At 41.5% G+C, this 22,726-nt stretch overlaps 1 protein-coding gene across 1 annotated transcript in view; it reads right to left on the minus strand.

Annotated features, from left to right (window-relative positions):
• Nucleotides 1-19,011, minus strand: part of REEP5 (receptor accessory protein 5) — a 32,651-nt gene extending 13,640 nt beyond the window's left edge. Inside the window, exons 1-3 of the mRNA XM_012659544.1 lie at nt 18,689-19,011; nt 17,786-17,879; nt 2,465-2,603 (exon numbers count right to left, since the gene is read on the minus strand). Coding sequence (XP_012514998.1) covers nt 2,465-2,603; nt 17,786-17,879; nt 18,689-18,806 — 351 coding nt within the window. The 5' untranslated portion in view covers nt 18,807-19,011. The remainder of the gene's footprint in view (nt 1-2,464; nt 2,604-17,785; nt 17,880-18,688) is intronic.
• Between the last annotated feature and the right edge of the window lie 3,715 nt (nt 19,012-22,726).

A 22,726-nucleotide genomic window follows, 5' to 3' on the forward strand; every position in this document is an offset into this window, starting at 1 on the left:
ATTTCTTTCTATTTTTTTAGTAGAGACGGAGTCTCGCTCTTGCTCAGGCTGGTCTCGAACTCCTGAGCTCAAACAATCTGCCCACCTCGGCCTCCCAGAGTGCTAGGATTACAGGCATGAGCCACCGCGCCCGGCCTTGTCAGGGTAGCATTTTTCAACTCAACAAGAAATTGTCAAAGAGTCCCTTAAAAAGGCCAATTCAATTTATACCAATACCTGTTACCACTGTAAGTTGAGTATCCCTTATCTGAAATGCCTGGGACCAAAAGTGTTTTGGATTTCAGATTTTGGAATATCTGCATTATACCAGTTAAGCATCACGTGGGCACTCAAAAAGTTTCAGATTTTGGAGCCTTTCTGATTTTGGATTTGGCATGTACTACCTACATCACATGTCTGTTTCCCTATCATATTTAATGATATTTTCAATCTTTACAATATCTGCCAATTTAATGAACAAAATACGGGATTTCATTATTTTAACTCACATTTCCCAGATCACTGGTGAGACGTTTAACTGGCCACTCATATTTTTTCTCCTCTGTGAAATATCTATTTAGAACCTTTGCCCATTGTTCTCTCTTTTTTAACTTGTAGATATTTTTATATATTCTGGATATTAATTAATTCGTTATTTGATATAAATATTAATATATCTTCCTAGTCTGTCATTATTTTAACTTTGTTTATGTTGCCCATTGTCATGTAGAAATTTAATTTTGAGAAATTTATTTAGTTGAATTTATCAAATCTTTTTCTTTGTATCTTTTGCATTTTGTCTTGCTTCCATACCTCAAATTTTTTTTTTTTTTTTTAGACAGAGTTTCACTCTGTTGCCCTGAGTAGAGTGCCATGGCATCAGCCTAGCTCACAGCAACCTCAAATTCTTGTGTTCAAGCGATTCTCCTGTCTCAGCCTCTCAAGTAGCTGGGACTTCCAGCACACGCCACAACGCCCAGCTAATTTTTTCTATTCTTTTAGTAGACACAGGGTTTCGCTCTTGCTCAAGCTGGTCTTGAACCGCTGACCTCAAGTGATCCTCCCACCTCAGCCTCCCAAAGTGTTAGGTTTACAGGTGTGAGTCACCATGCCAGGCCTAATTTTCTATATCTAAATTTCTTTAGATAAAAATTTTAAAAAGTACACAGAAATGTAGAATAAGGAGGACAAACTGCAATCATAAGACTATTCCAAATAGGTCTGAATGTATAGATAAGAAAACAATTATTAGTTCCAGGGGAAACAAAAAAATGTACACCATATGGTCCAACTGAATAGCATTTTCAAAGCCATAATATTGAAGTGGTAAATGTCTACCTAACCAAACGTATGCCGTGGACCCAGGAGGACATGAGAAGGCTGCATGCAGGTGGCAGGGACGAGAGAAGAAAGAGCCAAATCCTTATCTTCCAGTAGGAATCAAGAGCTAATGCATAAAGCAGAAAAAATTTTTAAATGACTGCACAAGCATATTAGAGACCTCATAGAGGTAAAGGACAAAATAGACCGCCATAAAGGAAGTGACAGTGGTTGCTTGCAAGGAAGGCAGTGTGGTGTGCAAGGTGCCAGAACTGCTTTCTTCAGAAATCTTACAGAACTATTTGAATCTTTAAACTCTGTCACATGGAGCTTTTATTAAAATGAATACTAACAAAAAGTAAGAAGGGAAAGAAGAGAACCCAGAATCCCTAAGGCTGGACACATCCCCTCTCCAGCTTGTTCAGTTCACACGTCTGGCTCTGTGAAGAGGAGGTCTCATTTACATCATGTCGCCTAAGTGGAAGCAGGGCCTCTTCCACAAAAGACACTTGAAAAGTCAACTGAAGACAGCTTATCCCATTTACAAAATAAGAACCACTCTATCAATTCAAAGTTTTTCATTCTCATTCACCTCTGGTGGCAAGTTGGGAATTCACAGAGGTCCCATTAGGAATGAGTTGCAACTTCCTATTCCTTTTCCCTCACATGTTGGTAACTAAGACTAATCCTCTGCCAAACACAAGGTTTGGCAGGACTAACGCCTGACTACTCCACCTGCCAATGTCATTAAAGTGACTTCCTCAGAGAGCCCACTGCACATCTATCTTCAAACCTATATAAGAAATAAGTATTTTTTCTTCCAGAAATAATGACTCCTGCTCACCAGCATGAATAATCAATGACCTACTAAAATTTGCAATGCTTCCATATTAAATGTAGACAACACTGCATGGAGATATTATAATATTATCAAGCATATCTTGAACACACAATTGCTTTGGCTATTTTCAAGACAGTATACAAACAATGTTAGGCATGTGAAGTCCTGTCTCCTTGTTTATAATCTGAGACAGAGCCACAGATGTACAATATTCAAGCATTTGTTCCTATGTTTGTATACAGGTCCTAAGATGGAATTTTAGTGGTAGGGAGCAAAGCAAATATTTATGTGGAAGGAAACAGAGGAGTTCAGAAGTCAACATACCTTCAGCATGTAGTAGAAAGGGAACCATGACAGGAAGAGATCAGAGAAGAATTCAGCAATGCTGAACACACCATACACTACCCAGTAGGTCAGCCACTGGGTATCATCTTCTTTGTTGGGGCTCTCTATGGCTTTAATTCTGAAAGGCAATACAAAAGAAAGTACATCATTTTAGTAAGAGCTCAGTGAAACATTTCAAACATTATATTTTTATAGCCTGTCCCCCAATACCACTGAGAAACTCAGGCAAATGTAGGCACTCTGTCACCAAAGGCAAGAGTACAGCATAAAGACAGGAAGCAATGTAGAGATATCAGGACAAACCGTTATAACCATCTGTTCCCAGTCTTCTGGTCACCCAAGAAACCAGTACCAGCTGTCATTGCCCCTGGATCTCCACCCTACTAGAGCATCCACCCCAAGCCTTAAGTAGATAACACCAGTGACTGGGAACTAAAGCAATCCCCACTCCCAAGTTGAGTCCTGCCAACAGGAATATATCAGGGAGAATTCTCTCATGGTAGGTTCCTATGCACTTTTCATAACTGAGGTACATCATGGGTGAGTAGGAATTTCTCATAAAGCAACTTTTGGAACATAGGTCTGGCACTGCCCAAAGTCCACAACATACTTTATAACAAACGGGTGAAAACAAACATCATGGTGTCCATTTAGTTCAGACTGTCTTTATGTGATCCTCGGGCTCTGGACTTGCCTCCCCTCATCAGGTAATAACATGACTTTCCCAACCCTAACTGATGCTTTAACAAAATTTATTCTGCAAATGGATGGAAATAAATTTAAAATAATCTTTTACTTCTGAATCACAGAAATTTCCTCCAGTCCTGGGAATCTCCTTATTCTAACCTGAAGCTCCATAATTTCTTGTCCTATCTGAACATATATCTGAATACTTGTCATAACTGAGCTAGACTGAAACAGTAAACTAGAAGAAATTTGAATCTTGTTTAGCCTATGAGCTAGGTTAACCACTGAAAATATTATACGTTGGTTACTCCGTAAAATCAGCTCCCTAAAGAGAAAGACTGCTGAATCATGCTGAATCATTCACTAAAAAAGCCCTTGTAAAGTTAAGTAGAAGCAGCTATGTGTGTGCGCCTGCATGCGCATGTGTTTTAAGAAAATAACCAAAAAGGGAAAAGTGACAGCTGAATGCGATGATTGCTAATGAGGAAGACATAGGTCGAAGTGATAAAGTAAATGCTGCTTTGAACTTCAAGAGTAGGCAAACATTTTTCACTTTAAGTATAAGAATCACATAAAATGAATTTAAGAGAGCTGATTATAAAATGATGGCTTGTAATGTGCGGACTAAGTCTATGTTTTAGCTTCCCTCAAATAGAAGCTAGCTAACGTAACAGAAGGCCAAAGGAAAGTGCAGGCAAGCATGCTAGCCAAAGAACTAACAGAGTACACCCTGTGTATGTAAGATCGTTTTTCTCCCTCTGAGATGTGGAATACTATGACTTATCTGTTTATATTTAAGTGAATATTGTTAGTTATTATAATAGTATAATAAAAATTTGTTTCTTATACCCTCATCCTGATCAGAGGGGACATAAATTAATAGTTACATTTCACTTAAGGTCTTAGTTTTGTGGACCAAAGCACTGCATGACTAAACTACCTACTATGTAATTCCAAAGGAAGCAACTCTCAGAACATGCCTGGGAAATTAAACAGCCTTTAAAATATGACATGAAAACCTCAAAATTTGATGAGACTTGTCATTGTTACTTAATCCAGGGGCTTTTAAATTCTTTTGACCACAAACCTCAGTAAGTGTACATTTTACATTATCCAGTAAACACATATCCACATAGTTCCACATATAAATATAAACTAAAATAGATGCTTCATGAAACCATTCTGACATTTTCTTTTTTTTTATTTTTTTTATTTCAGGGTATTATGAGGGTACAAACATTGTGGTTAATTTTATGTCTTTGCCTCACCCAAGCGAGGGTTAGAGGCATGCCCTTCCCCTCTACAATGCTCCCCGTGTCCTTTAGTTGCGGGTTTACCCCCCTCATCCCCCTAATCCCTGGAGAGTATTACTGCCAAGTAGGCACATTCTGAAATTTTCAATTCCATTCTATTTCACAATTTTTAAGATGTTAGTCAAGATCCACAGATTCAAAAACAGAAAAACTACCCTAACAGTTCATGTTCTGCTCTTCAAGGAATAAGAAGTGGTTAGTTCCCTAGTTTATCAACAATATGAATTCAGAAGTTCCCATGTTAATACGGTGGAACCCTATGTAGTAATACTGAATAGTAGAAATAAAATTACTCAAAATTGAACTGTGAACACTGATCACAACTGTGTAGAAAACCAAGGCACATGAAAGAAGACAGGGAAAGAGCACGGAAAGAGACCTATTAAACGGAAATGATTTTTTTTTCTTTGTATCCCTGTCAGGATTTTTTAAATAGAATTTCTCATATTATTGAAGCATTTAATTATTGTTTTAATTTAAAATAGCACAACGTTCATTTTAAAAATGAGTCTACATATTATAACATCATAAGTTACTCAAAACAAGAAAGAAGGTAAGAGAGAGTCTAACCCAATCAGGAAGCTGAGACTCAAAAAGGTGAAGCGCCCAGTCTAGTCATGGTGAGAGAAGGAAAGCGCTTCAAACTGAGGTTTCCTGGGCGCCATTTACTTAGCGAGCTTCTGAACAGACTTCCTTGTCCAGGTTGAGTGGACCTATGTGACTCTTCAACGATACACTCTACTGCCTTGTACATGTATAGAATCATAGTCCAACTTGGTGCATAAGAACGAGGATGTAGCAATTTAAATGAATTTTAAGTCACAAAGATTACAGAGCAGGTGTTCACAAACTTTTTAAAGGGTGAAGGACCATTGAAAGACATTTTGGCATATCCATACAATGACATGTTCCAAAGCCTTTAAAAAGAATATTAACAGGGAAAGATGTCCAAGATACAGTGCTGAGTGTAAAAAGTAGACTCTCATTTTGTGTTAAAACAGAAAAAAAAAAGACATGTTTTTCTGTGGTTATAGACCAAGAACAGGATCCAGAAAGATATACACTGTATTTCAAATTGTGTAAAATTAATCCTGGGTACTGAAAAACAGAATTTTACTTAAGGTCTTTGCAATGAGTTTGTACTAATTTTTATAATAAAAGGAGGTGGGGAAAGGTTTCTATTTGGAAAAAAAAAAAAAAGGCACCAAACTTTCTATAACTACTTCCTCCTAGTTTTCTCTCTTTAGGGACTACTTCCTCCTATGAGACTAGTTCTCTCTTTCGGGCTTTGTTAAAAACAAATACTAAAGTGAACATCAGACACATTCATTTAATTTCTCTCTGGAGAAAACAGCTAATGATTTTCTTACAAACAAACTTCTCGAACAATGGTCAGGCACATCTGTTGTGTTTTAGAGCATTAAAAGGCCTGCAATACACACACATGCACAGAAAAGAGAGCCATGCAGCCCATCACATGAAACGGACTCATTTTCACTTTCTACTTAAATAAAACAAACCATCATAAATTACTAATTACACTGAACTATGGAGTATCCAGGCCTTTTTCTTCTTTTCTTCTCAATGCTGTCTGGCTTTGCGGTATTTCACTGTTCTTGGCTTGCAGCTTTGTATTCTGGCTCTCTCACTAAGTATATGACCTTGGGCAAGTTATTCCATCTCTCTGAGCCTTAGTTTGCTCGCCTATCAAGTAAGGATAATAAGCCTCATTGTGTTATTGTGAAGATTAAAGTAGTTAATACATGTAAAGCACTTAAAAATAATGAAGGGCATAGAGTAAGCACTCAGTATATATTCCCTTAATAGGTAATAATTATAGTATGGAAATAACTTATTATTATCATAAGGAGATTAGAGATTAAAAGAGATAAGATTCCAGTTCTCTTGGCTATGTAGAGCTAGTAAAAGGTTTATATCAGTTAATAAGGCTAAAAGAAGATTAGAGAATTACCCATGAATTTTAATTATACCCCACTCTCCAAATCCCAAATGTGACAGATAATAAAGAGTTAGCTGAAATCTCCAAAATTTGGTTTGTAGGTCAGGGGAAGAAATTGAAACACTGCTGGAAACATTTTTTCAGGCCCACCCTGCAAAGGTGGAATGGCAGAAATTCTTTACGTTGGCCCTGGACTGGCACTGATATGATCATAGTCACTGGGCAGTCCTTTTCCAACTGGGCCCTGGTAATTGGTACTGGCTGACTCCACCCTTATTGGCCATCTACTTATTCACATCCTGGCTGCTTTTTTCTGAAAGCAAGGGCAAAAACCAAGGCTTGCCAAAGAATAGCATTAAACACTTGTGAAGAAAACAAAGGTTGAGAAGAGATGGCCCTGGGCTACCAATATTCTCTCCCTCCCAAATTAAATGTTGTCATTCAGAGAACCTAAGCTATTCCCTGACCCATGACACAAGTAAGCTGCAAATCCTCTAAGGACTTTGGGTGACAATGATATGTCAATGCAGGTTCATCAGCTGTAACAAATGTACCACTCTGGTGGGGGACGTTGATGGTATGGGAGGCTATGCGTGTGGGGCAGGGGGTATATGGGAGATCTCTGTACCTTCTGCTCAATTTGGCTGTGAACCCAAAAGTGCTCTAAACAATAAAGTCTATTTTTTAAAAAAAAGAAAAAAAACCTTCACCTACCAAGTAGGCATTCTATAATACCAGATTTTTTTTTTTTTTTTTTGAGACAGAGCCTCACTCTGTTGCCCAGGCTAGAGTGCCGTGGCATCAGCCTAGCTCACAGCAACCTCAAACTCCTGGGCTCAAGCAATCCTCCTGCCTCAGCCTCCTGAGTAGCTGGGACTACAGGCATGCGCCACCATGCCTGGCTAATTTTTTCTCTCTATATATATTTTTAGTTGTCTGGCTAATTTGTTTGTATTTTTAGTAGAGATGGGGTCTCACTCTTACTCAGGCTGGTCTCGAACTCCTAACCTCGAGCGATTCCCCCACTCTGGCCTCCCAGAGTGCTCGGATTACAGGCGTGAGCCACCGCGCCCGGCCCCTGAAAGCTTTCTAAACCAAGCTTAAGTTAGTTATCTAGGTAACAGTCAGAAACCACTCTTCTTCCCTTGCTGAGGTTTCATCTATCAATTAATATAATATATCAAAATGTTAACAGCTAATGTTCACTAGGGGAGACAAGAAAGAGACAACCCTCTATATTAAAAATTATTTCAGACACAATACATCTGTCCGGGAAAACATCAACTTTTACATGCTCTTAATTCAGATCTATTTTGTTCTTACTATGCGAAATGGTTTTTTAGGTGTGAACTGTACAACCTATTTATATTTCTGTTTTGCGTTCTTATCTTTTCTAGGAACAAGTTCATATTTCTTATGTGTAACACAAGAGCACTCAGAAGTTTAAGCAGTTTATAAATACAATAAATGTCAAGTAATATGCTACCCAGCTTTTACCTAATATTTGTGATTGTAAATATCCTATTATTATATCATTAAGAAAGCAAAACTAGCAATGAGGGAAAGCAGACATGGGAGGAAAAGCTCTACTTTCTTTTAGATATTCCTGTCATACTTTCAGTTATTAAGATTTTCTTCTTCCGTCAATGACAACTTCTGTTAAGTTGTGTTATTGGAATGGATGTTACATTCTCTTACCTAAATATAGCTATAAATTAAGCTTTTTTGACACTATGTTAATTCTTTCAGACTCAATGCCTATTTAATAGATATTTTGACACTTTCCCTCACGTTATTAAATTGGAAAATGTCAATTCAATTTCCTACATTAGAATGAAGTATATATGTGTGTATATATTATACACATATGTATACAATAAAGGATAAGTAAACATGGATGACAAATCCAAGAAATTCATTTAGAAATTTTCCAAGTATTTATTCCTATGTCCTATATTCCAAATGATATACTTTAAAGGTAGTTTCTGACAGGAAATAAGTCTACTTTAATCTTTTTTACTGTGTCATAATTTTTCTTAGAATAAAAAAGAAATGAAAAAAGTAAGTAAGATTATCAGTGCAAATCAAAAAGCAGAGTGATTTTACTTTTCTCCACTAAATTCTTAGTAGTGAGGGTGACATGAAGTGGCCCAGAGGTGGTCTCCTAGGGAGAAACAGGAACCCTGTCTGGGTAACCCACCACAGAATATCAGTGATAGTATTAATATATATCCGACATTTACAATGCACCTGACACTGTACTTAAGCCCTGGGGTCAAAATGATTCTCAAAGACCTAAAGACAACAAACAATAAAAAAAAATAGTTCTACTCCTAATTAACCAGCACATGTGTGCTTGGGGACAGGGGTCCTATGAAGGAGAGTTACAGAGGAGGAGTTACGGAAAACTTAAAATCTCAATGGGAACAAACTAAGTAAAAAATGGATTTAATATTAAAAAATGTTCGTCCAAATTATACCCAGTGCTTAGGAACATGTATCCCACTGTACCAATACAGTAGAAAACCACTAGCCATACCACATATTTATAACTTGGAAGAACAAAACTTTACTGTGTTTTATTGTTCTTTGAATAATGATGTCGTAAGCTGCTGATTTAAGTACAGGAAAAAAATGGTAAGACAAGGAACAAAAAATAAAAGTGGAAAAATAAATGAAAGAAAATACTATTAGGAAGATTTTTCCTTTAATCAATCAAAAGCTCAAAGACATAAAGAGAACCATGACTATGATTAAGTCAATTTTCCTCTTTATGCTGGTAAATTAATCACTCTTATTTAAGCACTTACAGAATGCTTGATTCTGTTCTAAGCATTTGACATACGTTTTCCTCCCCTCCTTTTATATGAGGAAATTGAGTTTTATAAAAGTTAAGCTGTTTGCCCAAGGGGTAAATACAGGTAATAATTATCAGCTCCATATACATATGCTTCTGATTACCCACACCCAAGACACTTAGGTACATGGTTCATAAGTAACTCAGTTACTATATTTCAAACTAGCCAGATGACATAAAATAAAGTAATAGTATGTCTTCAAAGCATTGGCTTTACTATTAAAACCAGTTGTATCCATCAATAAGGATTTTAATTTTAATAAGTCAGTTATATTACCAAAGACTGACAGTGTATCTAAAAAACAGTTCATTAAAAAAAAAACAAAACCTAACTATAAGGATAAAAAGCTTTAACATGCGCTATTGGTAAAGAACAGGAAGGAATCTTCTTCTGCTCCATCTGCTTTATGTTTTATTTCTAATGTGGTAACTTATGTTTAATAGCAAATATTCCAGAGGTCAAGACAGACTCTTTGAAGACTGAATATGAAGAATATGGACCATAATGTTTACAGTCCTTTTTGGTATAGCAGACACATAACTCAACCGTCCACCACACCCACCATGTGTGGGATTGCTTTTGGTTATGTTTATCAGAGAGTGTGATGCAGGAATTCCTGACAACTCGAAATGATTTTCCTATTATCGGTATCAAATAAGAACGAAAAAAAAAATCAAACATTTTAAGACACAAACACTAGTTTGTTTCTATGCCAATAAGGAAAAGGTTTTTCTTCTTCAAAGAAAAGAAGGTAGGAAACTATAGGTGATCAGAAAGTTACATTTTTTTTTTACTACACAGTATGTGTGCTTTTAAAGCAAGAGAGACAACCAGCAGAACAAGAAAGACCAATGCAAGAATGCAGAGCATACAATAAAAGTTATTTGCTTATCTGCTGTTTATACCATGCCTCCTCACCAAAAAAAAAAAAAAATATATCACATGAGCTAGCGGTAAATATGCTTCTTAAATATGTAGAAACTATATAAAGATAACTACACAAAAACAATGAAAAAATATACTATGCTCCTTTACTCTTTAATTCAGTATTCCCTTATACTACAAATGACCAACTTAATGAAAAGCATACTACTCAGTAAGCTAAATTCACAGACAAATGCAGTTTAAGATGAGTCTATAAAACATCTCTAATGGAGGCTGAAGTATTAATATAAACAAAAAAATGCAGTCATTCAGTGGTCAAACCTTTCGGTGTTTTATTACAGTGCTCTTATTTCCCACTGCCTGCCATTTTGTTTCTTAATGCAAAGCAGAAGAGTCACAGTCAAATATAAAGATGTGGAACGCTGACAGGGTGCAGGCCAGGGGCATCAGGCATCCCTACACGTAGGCCTGGCTTGGCCCCAACAGACTTGAGACCCAACTCAACTAACTTCGGTTTGTGCCTTGGTGTCCGTTATCTGTGAAAGGTGGCTTTAACCCCAGCAGCTGGATCTCTAAGACCCCTTCTAGCAAACATTTATAATTCTAAACTGAATGCATAAAACTATTTGATTTTTAAAAAAATATTTGATAGATGGTAAAAAAAAAATTAATGCCTGAAGGAGTAAAAGAGCAGATGCAAATCCTACTAGGGCAACCCTTTGTCAATAAAATTGATGGCTCTATAAATATAATATCTGTGTCAGGTACGGTATCATAAAGTTCAGCTTAACTCAGGTACCCTCATAACATAGATAGGGAACAACCTAAACTGCCCTTTCCTGGGAAAGGAGGGGCACATCGAGAAGTAGGCAGCAGTCTAGAGTTACTCCTGGCATGTGAGCGATCCTTCTGCTAGATCACCTGGACTAACAGAAGCTGCAGGGTACGTGCAGCAGCCACGTGACAGAGAGGGACTGATGATATAAACTCTACTCCTGGGAATCCGAAGAACAAGCAAGCAATAGAATGAAGTCAGGGTATTAATATAAGCCCTCACTTATATTAATATTTCAACTGCTACGGAAACTAATTTCATTAGCAACATTGAAATTGTTTTTAAACTTTTGCTATATTAATTCAGGATTCCTCAAAATTCATTAATTGTTAATATTATCAGTAGCCACTAAAGACCTTAAAATATTATATTCGTATTTGTGCTTGTTTTAATACTGTATGAAGAGGTTAAATTGAAAATGGAGTCCTCATTCAAAGTCAGTCCTGAAGAAGAGAAGAACTCCAGGACAGAGGAAGATGACGGCAGCAATGACAGGAAGAAAGACAAATAGACCAAATCTCCAGGGCCTTCATAAGGAGGGGGAAAAGGTTCATAAAGTTCCTAAGACACATTCCAGATCAGAGTGGTGGGAATGAGATCCCCCTGCATAACTGTGTTAGAGCCCAGAAAGTCAGATCGTGAATCAGTAACTTAAATCATCTATCTTATTTGTTCTTCAAAACTTTCTTCTTTTTTTATGAAACAGACAAGGGAGGGGAAAACTTATCCAAAATCCTGGCTGTCATTTATCTACAAAAGCAGTCACAGTTGTTATAATGATATTTTATTACTTTTTAGCTTTCTCCACAACACATCATCTTAAAATAGTTCAGTAATATTAACAGTAATATTACACGTGGCCAGTAAAAAACTGACAAAAGTGTTTCAATGTTTAAGATTTCAGTGTTGCTTAAGGCGCAATTTGCAGAATGCCAGTTATACTTCTGACACAAGAGCACAACCTGCCAGAAGGCCACATCTGCTTGTGCTTCTGCAACAAGCATAAGCAGAGAAGGCAAAGTGCAGGCATGCACTGCTCTGCTCTTAAGCACTTTAACAAAGCACATACAGACGCAGAGAGAAAAGCTAGTGTGATAGGAACATAGGCAGCTTAGTAGAAAATATATCTGCTTCCAAGTTCTCCTAAGTAAAAAAGAAGAAAACGTAAGATACTTGCAGATTCTCAAGCAATAACAACAAAAAACCCATAACAAAACAAACACACCCCTTACTAACGAGTCCAAGAAGAGCTTAGCTACAAATGGACATCCTCCAGTGTACAGTTAAAGAAACCTAGCTCTGCTTCAAATGACTGGCTGCAAAACACAAAGTGTTTGGTTTCCAACTGTCATTCACACCATGGTGACTTTCTCAAACTCTCCTCTGGGTACTGAACCTCTTTAGGAGTCTGTCACTACAAGTTTTAAAGAAGTAGATTGCAACTCTTTTTAATCTATGTTCCCTAAAATGTTTTCTCCCTTTATCTGCTATGTATCACTAGCTAAAAAGATGCTGTAGCTTTTACTTGTGGTTAATTATATTACAACTTCTATAGATATTTTCATAGAGTTTTTCTTCAAATCTACTCTCTCACCACTCCTTTCTGATCTGACCTCCATGTGAGTCATCCTTAAATATCTCTCCTTGAGATACGTTGCCTCTGGACACAGAACTAAAGGCAAGGCTGCATTCCCTGGGGAAATCCAATTCAGATGGGCTTGCATTGCTAAAACAGAGCATGTCCCTGCAAATAACTATATATATATATTCCTGCTATCATAAAGCAAAGCTACATAATAGATAACAAGAAAAAGAAATTGCTTGCAATATTTTCTAACTTATGTTCACAAAACACAGCAAATGTCTCTTGTGCAGATGTATGATTTGAGATGGGAGGACCTTACTTGTCTTTTTTTTTTTTTTTTTTGAGACAGACTCCCATGGTGTCAGCCTAGCTCACAGCAACCTCAAACTCCTGGGCTCAAGCAATCCTTCTGCCTCAGCCTCCTGAGTAGCTGGGACTACAGGCGTGTGCCACCATGCCCGCTAATTTTTTCTATATATTTTTAGTTGTCCAGCTAATTTCTTTCTATTTTTAGTAGAGACAGGGTCTCGCTCTTGCTCAGGCTGGTCTCAAACTCTTGAGCTTGAACAATCCGCCCTCCTCAGCCTCCCAGAGTGCTAGAATTACAGGTGTGAGCGACCACACCTGGCCAGGAGGACCAAACTTGAGACAGAAAAAATTCACTGCACAAAGGTAATGTACTGACAGGGTCAAATCAATTAAAGAAAAAGCTAACACCAACAGCTCAATTTTCTTCTCTATATAAGGTTATGGCATGTATGTGTGGGACACTCAAAGAGCCACAAGGGAAGTAGCATAACATAAAAATTAAAAACACGAACTTTGGAGCCAGACTCCTTGGGTTTAAATATGTTTCACCACCTGCTAGTTGTTGATTGAGTTATTTAATTTCTCTTTCTCTGTTTCCTTACCTGTAAAAATGAGAATAATCACAGCACTTGCATCAGAGAGTTGTTACGAGGATTCAATGACCTATCTCTGTAAAGTAATTAGGGATATATAATAAGCGTCTGCTAAATAAAATGCTACACAAGTTACAGCAGCCATGCAAAGAGCTAAAAGCAGTAAAACTCTTCGCAACAGCGGCAAAAGTTTAAAATGGGCTGGTGGGGACACACCAAAAATAAAATGACACATCACTGAACTGGGTATGAGATTTCAAGTGTTGTCAAACATTAAATTAAATATAGACACAAAAGTGCTGGACTCTAAACATACTTGACCTTTCTAGGATTGGCACTAAAATATACCTAAATGTGCTTTCATATTCCCATCTAGTAACTGAGCATTCCAGACCAAGTCTGGCCTCCATCTCTCTCTGTCCCTGAATTGTCATTTCAAAACTAAAGGACCCAGGATACATGTTTGCTCTCTAAGGCCCAACTCTGATAGTCCCAGGGAGGTGGCAGTCTGATTCTTAAGAAAAATGTGAAATAAAAAGAGGAAAGTAGATATATTTGTAGAATTTTAAGCAAAAAGTTGCTGGGTAGTACGGAAGGCAAACCCCCCTCCTTTCCTCTCACTGTAGGGCAAAAATAAAAAAGAGAAAATAAAGCATGAGACTTTGCCTCACAATTCCATTTGTACAAAGGGGCAGGGACAGGACTAGCACCCCGGACTCAACCAGTGCCCACATTCAAGGCCCACACGGGGAGGTGCAGCACAACACGCACTCCGCAAGGGACTCATTTGTGCAATGCCATTGGACGCAGGGCTGCACCAGACACAAAAGGCCACGAACTGTGTGATTGCATTTAAATGAAATGTCCAGAATAGACAAATCCATAGAGTCAGAAAGTAGATGAGTGGTTTCCAGGAGTTGGGGTAGGAGAAATGGGGAGTGACTGGTAATGGTTTCCCTTTGGCGTGGTGCAAATGTTTTGGAATCGATGGTGATGGTTATACAACTTTGTAAACATGCTAGCCATGGAACTGTACAGCATAAAAGGGTGGTTGGTAAATTATATCTTAGCAATTGGGGAGAGGGTTAGGTCTACATTTACAACAGAGGATTCTATTATTATGTAGTAGTCTACTTCTCTTATCAGTAATGGAGGGAAATGAGGAGATTAAGGTAATTATGTCAACAGTTCTTGATAACAAGAAGGCTAGAATTAGATTTCAAATTGCCTATACAAGGTGGCCAAAAACTCTGAAACTCAGAGGTCAGGGATTAAAGGCCCTGTTCTCTACGAGCGCAAAGGGAAATTATGCACGTAGAAAATAAGGATAACAGCAGGAAGGGGGTACGCGATAAGGCACTGCTGCCACCCACTGAGCTCGGGCCAAGCCTTCAGCTGTCTGTATGCGCTGGCATGCTGTAAGGCGACCAGGAGCCAGGCGCACCTGAGCTTCACCCACGGATTTCCCAAGGGGGGGTGAGTCATAAGAAAAGCTAGGAAGCCAGATGAGCTTTTTAAAACTTCATTTCTGCACCTTGCAGTCTCCAGGCCCAATGCTGACACAACATCTCCACTCCCTATGATGGCCCTCTCCCTGTGGTCCAAAGAGGGGATACAGCACAACCAAAAGCTGAAAGGTGAGAACGGAGGGAAATAAATTTCTGACAATAGTTTGGAAAGATCACCAATTCTTTGCATAGGTCACAGCAACCAGAGTGACCTTAACATGTAAATCGTATCATGTCATCCCCTATTTAAAACCCATCCGAGGCAATCAGGAAAAATGCAAACTCCCTACAACCATGTGGAATGAAACACACATTTCGGTCACCAGTCACAGGCCTGCCTACTGGCACGATGGCCTCTGGCACCTCCCCCACCACGCCTCCCTCTTGGAACTCAGCTGTCTGCGGCCTTAGGGCCTGGCACACTCTACTCCCTCCGCCTGGCTCTGCGCTTGGCTAGCCCCTTCTCATTCCTCAGGTCTTAACTCAAATGGTACTTCAAATAAAGAGCTAGAGAGGGTCCTTCCTGTTATTGTCTGCCACAGCAGTTTATTTTCTTTAGAGGGCTTACTGCACTCTGTCACTGTTTTACCTATTTCTTGCCTGTTCACCCTGGTAGACTGCTCGTTCAAAGAGGATAGAGACCATGCCTACCTGTATCTAAAGTGCTACCACATTTGCCTGACACATGGCTGGCATTTGATTTTTGCTAAATAGATGAATTTGTGTTTTTTAAAATAACTCTGGCTGGAGAGCATAGGGAGAATTACAAGAGGCATGGGGAATAATTAAAGTGAAGGCAGTTTCTATGGTTTGAATGTTGGTGCCCCCCCAGCATCTGTCTGTTGGAACCCAACACCCAATGTAATAGTACTAAAAGGGAGGGCCTGATTAAGACATGAGGGCTGCCCTCGTGAATGGGATCAGAGCCCTTATTAAAGAGGTTTGAGGGAGCCTGTTGGCCCCTTCCACCGTGTGAGGATGCAGTAAGAATGTGCCATCTTTGAAGCAGGGAGCAAGGCCTCAACCTGACACCAAATCTGCTGGCGCCTTGATCTTGGACTTCCCAGCCTCCAGAACCGTGAGCAATAACTTTCTCTCCTTTACAAGTTACCCAGTCTAAAGTATTTTGTTACAGCAGCCCAAATGGACTAAGATAGTGATCACAGATCACACTTTAAGCAACACAGATTTGGGTGTACTAAAGACCACCATTTTCCCAGACCTTCCTTCTTTCTTTTGGATAATTATACAATCACATTGGTTCATCAATGAACAGACTTGATCAGACCAGTGTAACATTGCCTGAATATTTACTAACTGGGGGTCTGTATGCTTCATACTTACACAGGCCCATTTTTCCTTGAATCTCCTCCACAAGGCAGAGCCCTGGGCAGGCCTCTGGACTATTCTCAGGGTCAGGGGCCATTTCTCCCTCCCTCTCTCCCCATCATCAAGTGCAAAAAACACTTGTTACTGCTGCTGCTCTACACCAGGGGTTCTCAACATTGACTGCACATTAGAATCCTTTAAACATTAAAAGAGATTGAGGAGCCTTTAAAAATCCCCAAACCCAGGCCACACTCTAGACCAATTACATAAGAATCTATGGGAATGCTGGTCCCAGACCAGCATGAGTATTTTTTAAAGCTCCTCAAATGATTCCAGTGGACAAGCAAGGCTGAGAACCACTACTTTAGGGAGAGAAAAGTCCAAGTACCCACAGAGACCAATTTTCACTTAATTTCTTTATGGTCATAGAATCCTGTACTGATTTTAAAGATAAAAGAGTTTGGTTTACAAACAGTTATGTAATTATAACTTAATTGTTCAAATCAAAACTAGTTTCTAAAATATGTTTCTTCCCTTCTAGTCATATATTAAACTCTAGCCTGCCCAGTGATAGACTCAAAGTGTAATAATATATTATTTGTGTCTTGGCCTCCTTCCTTTTTTTTGCCCTACAGTTGAAGAAAGTGGCAGAGACTGAATGACATAAAACCCAGTGGCTTTCTTGGGAAGACTTGTAGAGGTAAAACAAAATTCATCTGTAGAGAGAAATAATTCCTCTTTGTTGAACAAACGGAAAAACGAAATTGTAGAATACTTTAAAAATAAACACACTGTAGAATAAAAACAACTGCAATTAGTAGTAAACTCAGATCCTAATTGATTCATTTTTAATTTAGTGTAATTATATAAATGAGTCATTTATATAACCAAGGAGCTATATTGTGGATGCATTTTATACGGTTCATTTTTGTTTTTATACTAGCGTGAGCGTTTCCCAAGTTTGCCTGTAATAACTGACCTTTTTCAAAATCAAGAAGACAAAATTCTCCCCAGTGTCTGAACTAACTAACATAATTTAGTGTCTGAATTGAGGAAGCCCTAATTGACAGGGTTTTACTGTCTGTGTACATAAATATATGGTGAAATGCCCATTATAATAATTACTAGAGAGAAGCAATCAATTCCTGTACCTGTTGAGACTGATCGCCCCACCAGTAAAGGCAGGACGAGGGAGTCGTAACGCTTTTCAATTTGAGTATCCCTGCGAAGGGACGATGGCACCGCCGGCATAATCTGATGAAAAATACCTTTCGCCTAGTCATCAGGAGATCAGGGATCCAGTTGAGGTTGCAAAGTGTGTAACTTCAAGCAGTCAGCACAACCCTCTAGTGCTATTACTTCTCTCCCGGGAATTGGGGGTATTCAGAGGGAGAAAGGGGTGCCAGGGGAAAGGGACGGCGGCAGGCGAGCCACTTACGAGATGTAGGCTGGGTAGCCGAATCCTATCAGATTGCAGAGGAGAGAGGCTCCATAACCGAACACCAGGTACAGGGCCACCAGTCCGATGACACCTGGAGACCAGCAAGAGAGAGAAGTGGGTCGCGTAGCACGAAAGGCGCTCAAGCGGGGCTGCTGCCACCCACACTCCGAGGCTTGGCCTGTCCTGGGCGTTTTCCTCCCGACTCGATTAAAGGAGCAAGAAAAACAAACCACACGGAGCTCGGGCCCACGGGGCTCTCGCTTGGGTCCAGGGATGTCTGGCAACCCCCCTCTTTTGCCTTACCTCCCTCCCGCAGGGCCAACCCCGGGCGCCCAGGACGGTCTGGGGAGGCCGGGCGCCCCCGCTCTCCCTCCGCGGGGGCCCCGCGCTGCAGCGCGCCAGCCGGGCCGGGGGTCTGGACAGGCCCGAATTCCGGCCCCAGCCCGCACCCCCGCCCTCCCGAAGAGACACCCTTCTCCGGCGGAAGCCCACGGAGGGTCTGGGTAGCGCCGGGCACCTCCGCCACCGCGCCCACGCGCCCTCCCGCAGGGCCCCGAGCCACGCCAGCGCAGGACCACAGTGACACGGCGCCCGGCCACGGGGCAGACACGTCAGCGCCTGCCGGTCCCGTTCCCCGTGCCCAGGAGCCGCCCCCGCGCTCCCAGCCACCTTGCCCGCGGGCACAGGCCCGCGACACCCCTGCCCCCACCCCAGGCCGCTCCGGCGGGGTCTCTGCTCCCTGGGCTTTCCGGGCACCCAGCTCGGTCCCCGAGGATGCTGCTGGCCCCTTCTGTCACCGACTCCGCCCTTCCCGAGCCCCCTCCCCGCTTCCTTCCCCAGCAGCTGGTGCAGCGGCGGCTCCCCGGGCCGAGCCAGCGACTGCGACCCCCGGCCACCCACCAAGCGCGATGAAGCTCCGGTTCACGCCGGTTTTGGCCTCGAGCTTGGCCAAGAGGTCAGTCATGCAGTTCTTCTCGTGCAGGAATCGGTCAAACCTCTCCCTCATGGCCGCAGACATGGCGGGGACCGTCGCGCCGCCGCCCGGGGCTGCTCCTGCTGCCGGCTGGACGCGAGCGGGCTGACTGGGGCGGGGGCGGGGCGGGGGCGTCTGCGACACCGGGCGGGGACAGCGGCGCGTCTACGCGTCCCTCCCCGCGCAGGCCCTCTGCTCGCCCCGCCCTGCCGCCGCGGTCCCCCCTCCACACTCCGCCCCGCGCCGCGCGGCAGGCGCCACACCCGGGCGGTGGCCGGGCCTGCGCCTCCCCGGCAGCTGGAAGGTGGCCGGAGCTGTTAATAGCCTTAATCCATCGGGGCCGCAAGAGAGTGGAGAGGGGACATGGGCTCCTTTGTCAAATCAGATATTGCAAAAAGCAGGTGGAAAGAAGGAGGCAGGCATCCTTGTTGCTGCCGCCTGCAACTTAGTGGGACTGGTGTGGTGTACGTACCCTGCTGTGCTAAAACTGCTAAAGCATTTTTAATCTAAAGATTGAGATGTGTAACCATCTTGAAAGAACTCTTTGGGTGCAGGCCTGCTTTATTCCTCGTTGCCAGAGCTCGGCATAGTTTTCCTCACCTACACACCAACTCCGAAAAGACCCTTGAAGAAATCTAACACACGTTCCTCTGGGAACAAAAAGTACTTCGCTTCTTAAACCTTTTCATGATGGGCTTGGCCTTGGGGTAGGCCCTCACTTTGCTTGCTCCATGGTCTTCCTCCTCCTAGGCCTAGGCTTTTGTTCTATCACCCATATTATTTCAGGACACGCCTTTAAAATTACTTACTCTCTTCTAATCTGCACACTGCTGCCGAATTTTTGTCATTGCTTAAGCCTCAAAAGCTCCGCATTACTGATCTACTGGAGCTCTTAATTCCTTGATAGAGTATTCAAGGCTTTGCACACAGACTGGCCCCCAACATTCTCTCTGCTTCCTACACAACCCCTCTTCCCTTTCACGCTGACTTAACTACCTACTGCCTTCCGCTTTCGTAAAAAGATTATCTGGCCCACTCCTAGCTTTTTCCTTTTATGCTAATTCTCCTTCCTCTTTTCTTCCCCAGAGGTTTTTCCCAGCTGCCCCCCCCCCAACCAAATCAGTGAAGAATTAAACAACTCGACAGTCCACTGCTGTCTTTTCACCTACAGTTAATTCTCAACGTGGCAGCCAGGGGAATCTATCTATCTATCTATCTATCTATCTATCATCTATCTATCCATTTTGAAACAGGATCTCTGTCTGTTGCCCAGGATGGAGTGCAGTGGCGTCATCATAGCTCACTGCGACCTCAAACTCCTGGCCTCAAGCAATCCTCCTGCCTCATCCTCCTGAGTAGCTGGGACTACAAGGGTGCATCACTACACCCAGCTAATTTTTCTATTTTTTGTAGACATGGGGTCTTGCCATGTTGCCCAGGCTGGTCTTAAACTCCTGGACTAAAGCAGTCCTCCTGCCTCGACCTCCCAAAGTGCTGGAATTACAGGCATAAGCCACCACACCTGGCTGAATCTTTGAAAAATATCTGTCAAGGTGTGCTCTCATGTTGCTCTTTACCCTGTGGTGGCTTCCCATCTGCCCACAGACTGGCCTCAAGGTCATAGATGATGTTCATCCCTCCCCTTTTTTATGTCGCGCATTACTGCCCACGTGCTTGCTTTATCTCAAATAAGTTAAGCCCATTCCCTCTGGGCTTTCACTTTTCTTCTATGATGTTTCAGTGGTTCTCAACCAGGGACACCTCACTCTCCTCTAGAGACATTTTAGCTGCCAGACAGATTGTCACGCATGGAGGTGGTGTGGAGGGGATTGCTACTAACATCTAGTGGGTAGAGACCAGGGTTGCTGCTAAACATCCTGTGATGCACAGGACGGCCCCTCACAACAAAGAATTACCTAGCCCTTAATGTCTGTAGGTGCTGAAACCCCGCTCTACCTAAAAAGCCTTTTCCCCAGATAACCATTTAACTGCCTGCTTCTATTATTCAGGTTTTTGTTCAAGTGGCACCTGTAATCCAAAGTTGCAACTCCCAATGGTCTCTAGCCCTTGTCTTGTTGATTTTTCTCCATAGCATTTATTACTGTCTGATATTTTATATTTTCTACTTTTTAAATTGTCTTCCTTTCCCCACTAGATTATGAGCTCCATGATGATAGGCATTTTTGCCTATTTTATTTGCTTCTGTATGTCGAGCACCTCAAACAGTACCTAGCATTTAGCCGGTATTCAATAACTATTTGTTGAATCAATAACTATCTAACATTTATTGTACTCCCAGTATTCTAAGTACTACAGGAACTATTAATATATTCCCTGCTCATTTCACCCTTACAACAGCATGAGGAAGATACTACCTGTCTCATCCTCATTTAAGGGAAAGACGTGAGGTACAGAAAGGTCTCACAATTAATAAATGGCAGAGCTAGAATTCAGACCCAGGCTCTTACCCCTGTGTTATACTGCTGTTACGGGTTGAATTACATGCCACTCCTCAAAGAAGATATGTTGGAGTCCTAACCCCCAGTACCTCAGAATACGATCTTATTTGGAGATGGGGTCTTCACAGAGGTAATCAAATTAGAATGAGCTCGTTAGGGTGGGCATCGGTCCAATATGACTGGTGTCCTTATAAAAGGAGGAAATTTGGACACAGAGACAGACACACGTAGAGGGAGATGATGCGAAGAGACACAGGAAGATCAACTGCGAGCCAAGGATAAAGGCCTGGAACAGCCCACAGAAGGAACCAACCCTGCCAGCACCTTGATCGTGGACTCCTAGCCTCTAGGACTGCGAGACAATAAGTTCCTGCCATTAATGCCACCCAGCTTATGGTACTATGTTACAGCAGCCCTAGCAAACGAATATAACTGCCTAGCAAAACAGCTGGTTTTTGCACTTTTAACCAGTTGTGAGTTCGTATAATTTCCTACGGAGTACAGTGATTATTCACACCTGAACGTAGGGTTGTTTTTGAGTATTTAAAGTGATTCGATATTTGATAGTTTTATTTATTTATTTATTTTTAGCCAGGGAGCACAATCCTTTTAAGTTAGGTATTCAAATCAATCTAGGTTTTTATCACCATATGTATACAGTGGTGGCAACATTTGTACTACATCAGCTATGCGTGGAGTATCTGGAAACATGCTAGTCATTTGGATTTCTTTTGCGTAAATATCACCCCCTTCCCAATATTCTCCTGACTTCGATTCCAAAGTTCTTCTTTCCTCCATCATTCAACCAGACACTGTCAGGTGAGGCAGCATAGGAAGGCAGAATGTGGAGCGCTGCCTCTGGATCCAGTCGGAATGGGCTACATCCCAGCTCTACCATTCAGCTGTGTGACTTTGGGCAAGTTACATAAGCTCTCTGTGCCTGTGTTCCCTCCTCAGTAAAACAGGGGTAACAGTACTACCTATGTCACAGGGTTCTCATGATGATTAAATGAGTTACTATTTGTAAAGTTTTTAGAAGAGTGCCTGACACAAAATGTGATTGTTAAATAAGAAATTTTAAAAAGTACAGCTAGGTGCTAAAATTGAGATAAAGAAATATTACATAATTTTTGCCTTTAGGTAACTACAATCAGATTGGGGGAGCGTGGGACCCTAGCTTATCTAGGCAGCACTGCAAGCGTTAGACTCTTTCATGGATGAGAAAAGAGCTGCAGTAGCTCAGAACCCTGCCTCGGGTCCCAGACCACTCACTCACTCTTACCAATTACGTATATCGGCTGTGCCAGATGCTGTTAGACCTGGGAACCGGACAGACCAGGTCTGTGTCCAGGAGGCCATGGAGAAGGCTGGCCTGGAGCAGGTTGACTTTAGCAATTTCTAAGAAGGCAAGTGACTTGGGATAAGGTGAATATTATTACTATGCCTTCCATGAGCTAGAGAACAAAATTCTGCGGGAGACCTAGGATCAGGTCACTTTTGTTCTGC

Source organism: Propithecus coquereli, unplaced genomic scaffold, assembly GCF_000956105.1.
Source record: "Propithecus coquereli isolate 6110/MARCELLA unplaced genomic scaffold, Pcoq_1.0 Scaffold62, whole genome shotgun sequence".
In the NCBI taxonomy this organism is placed as follows: domain Eukaryota; kingdom Metazoa; phylum Chordata; class Mammalia; order Primates; family Indriidae; genus Propithecus; species Propithecus coquereli.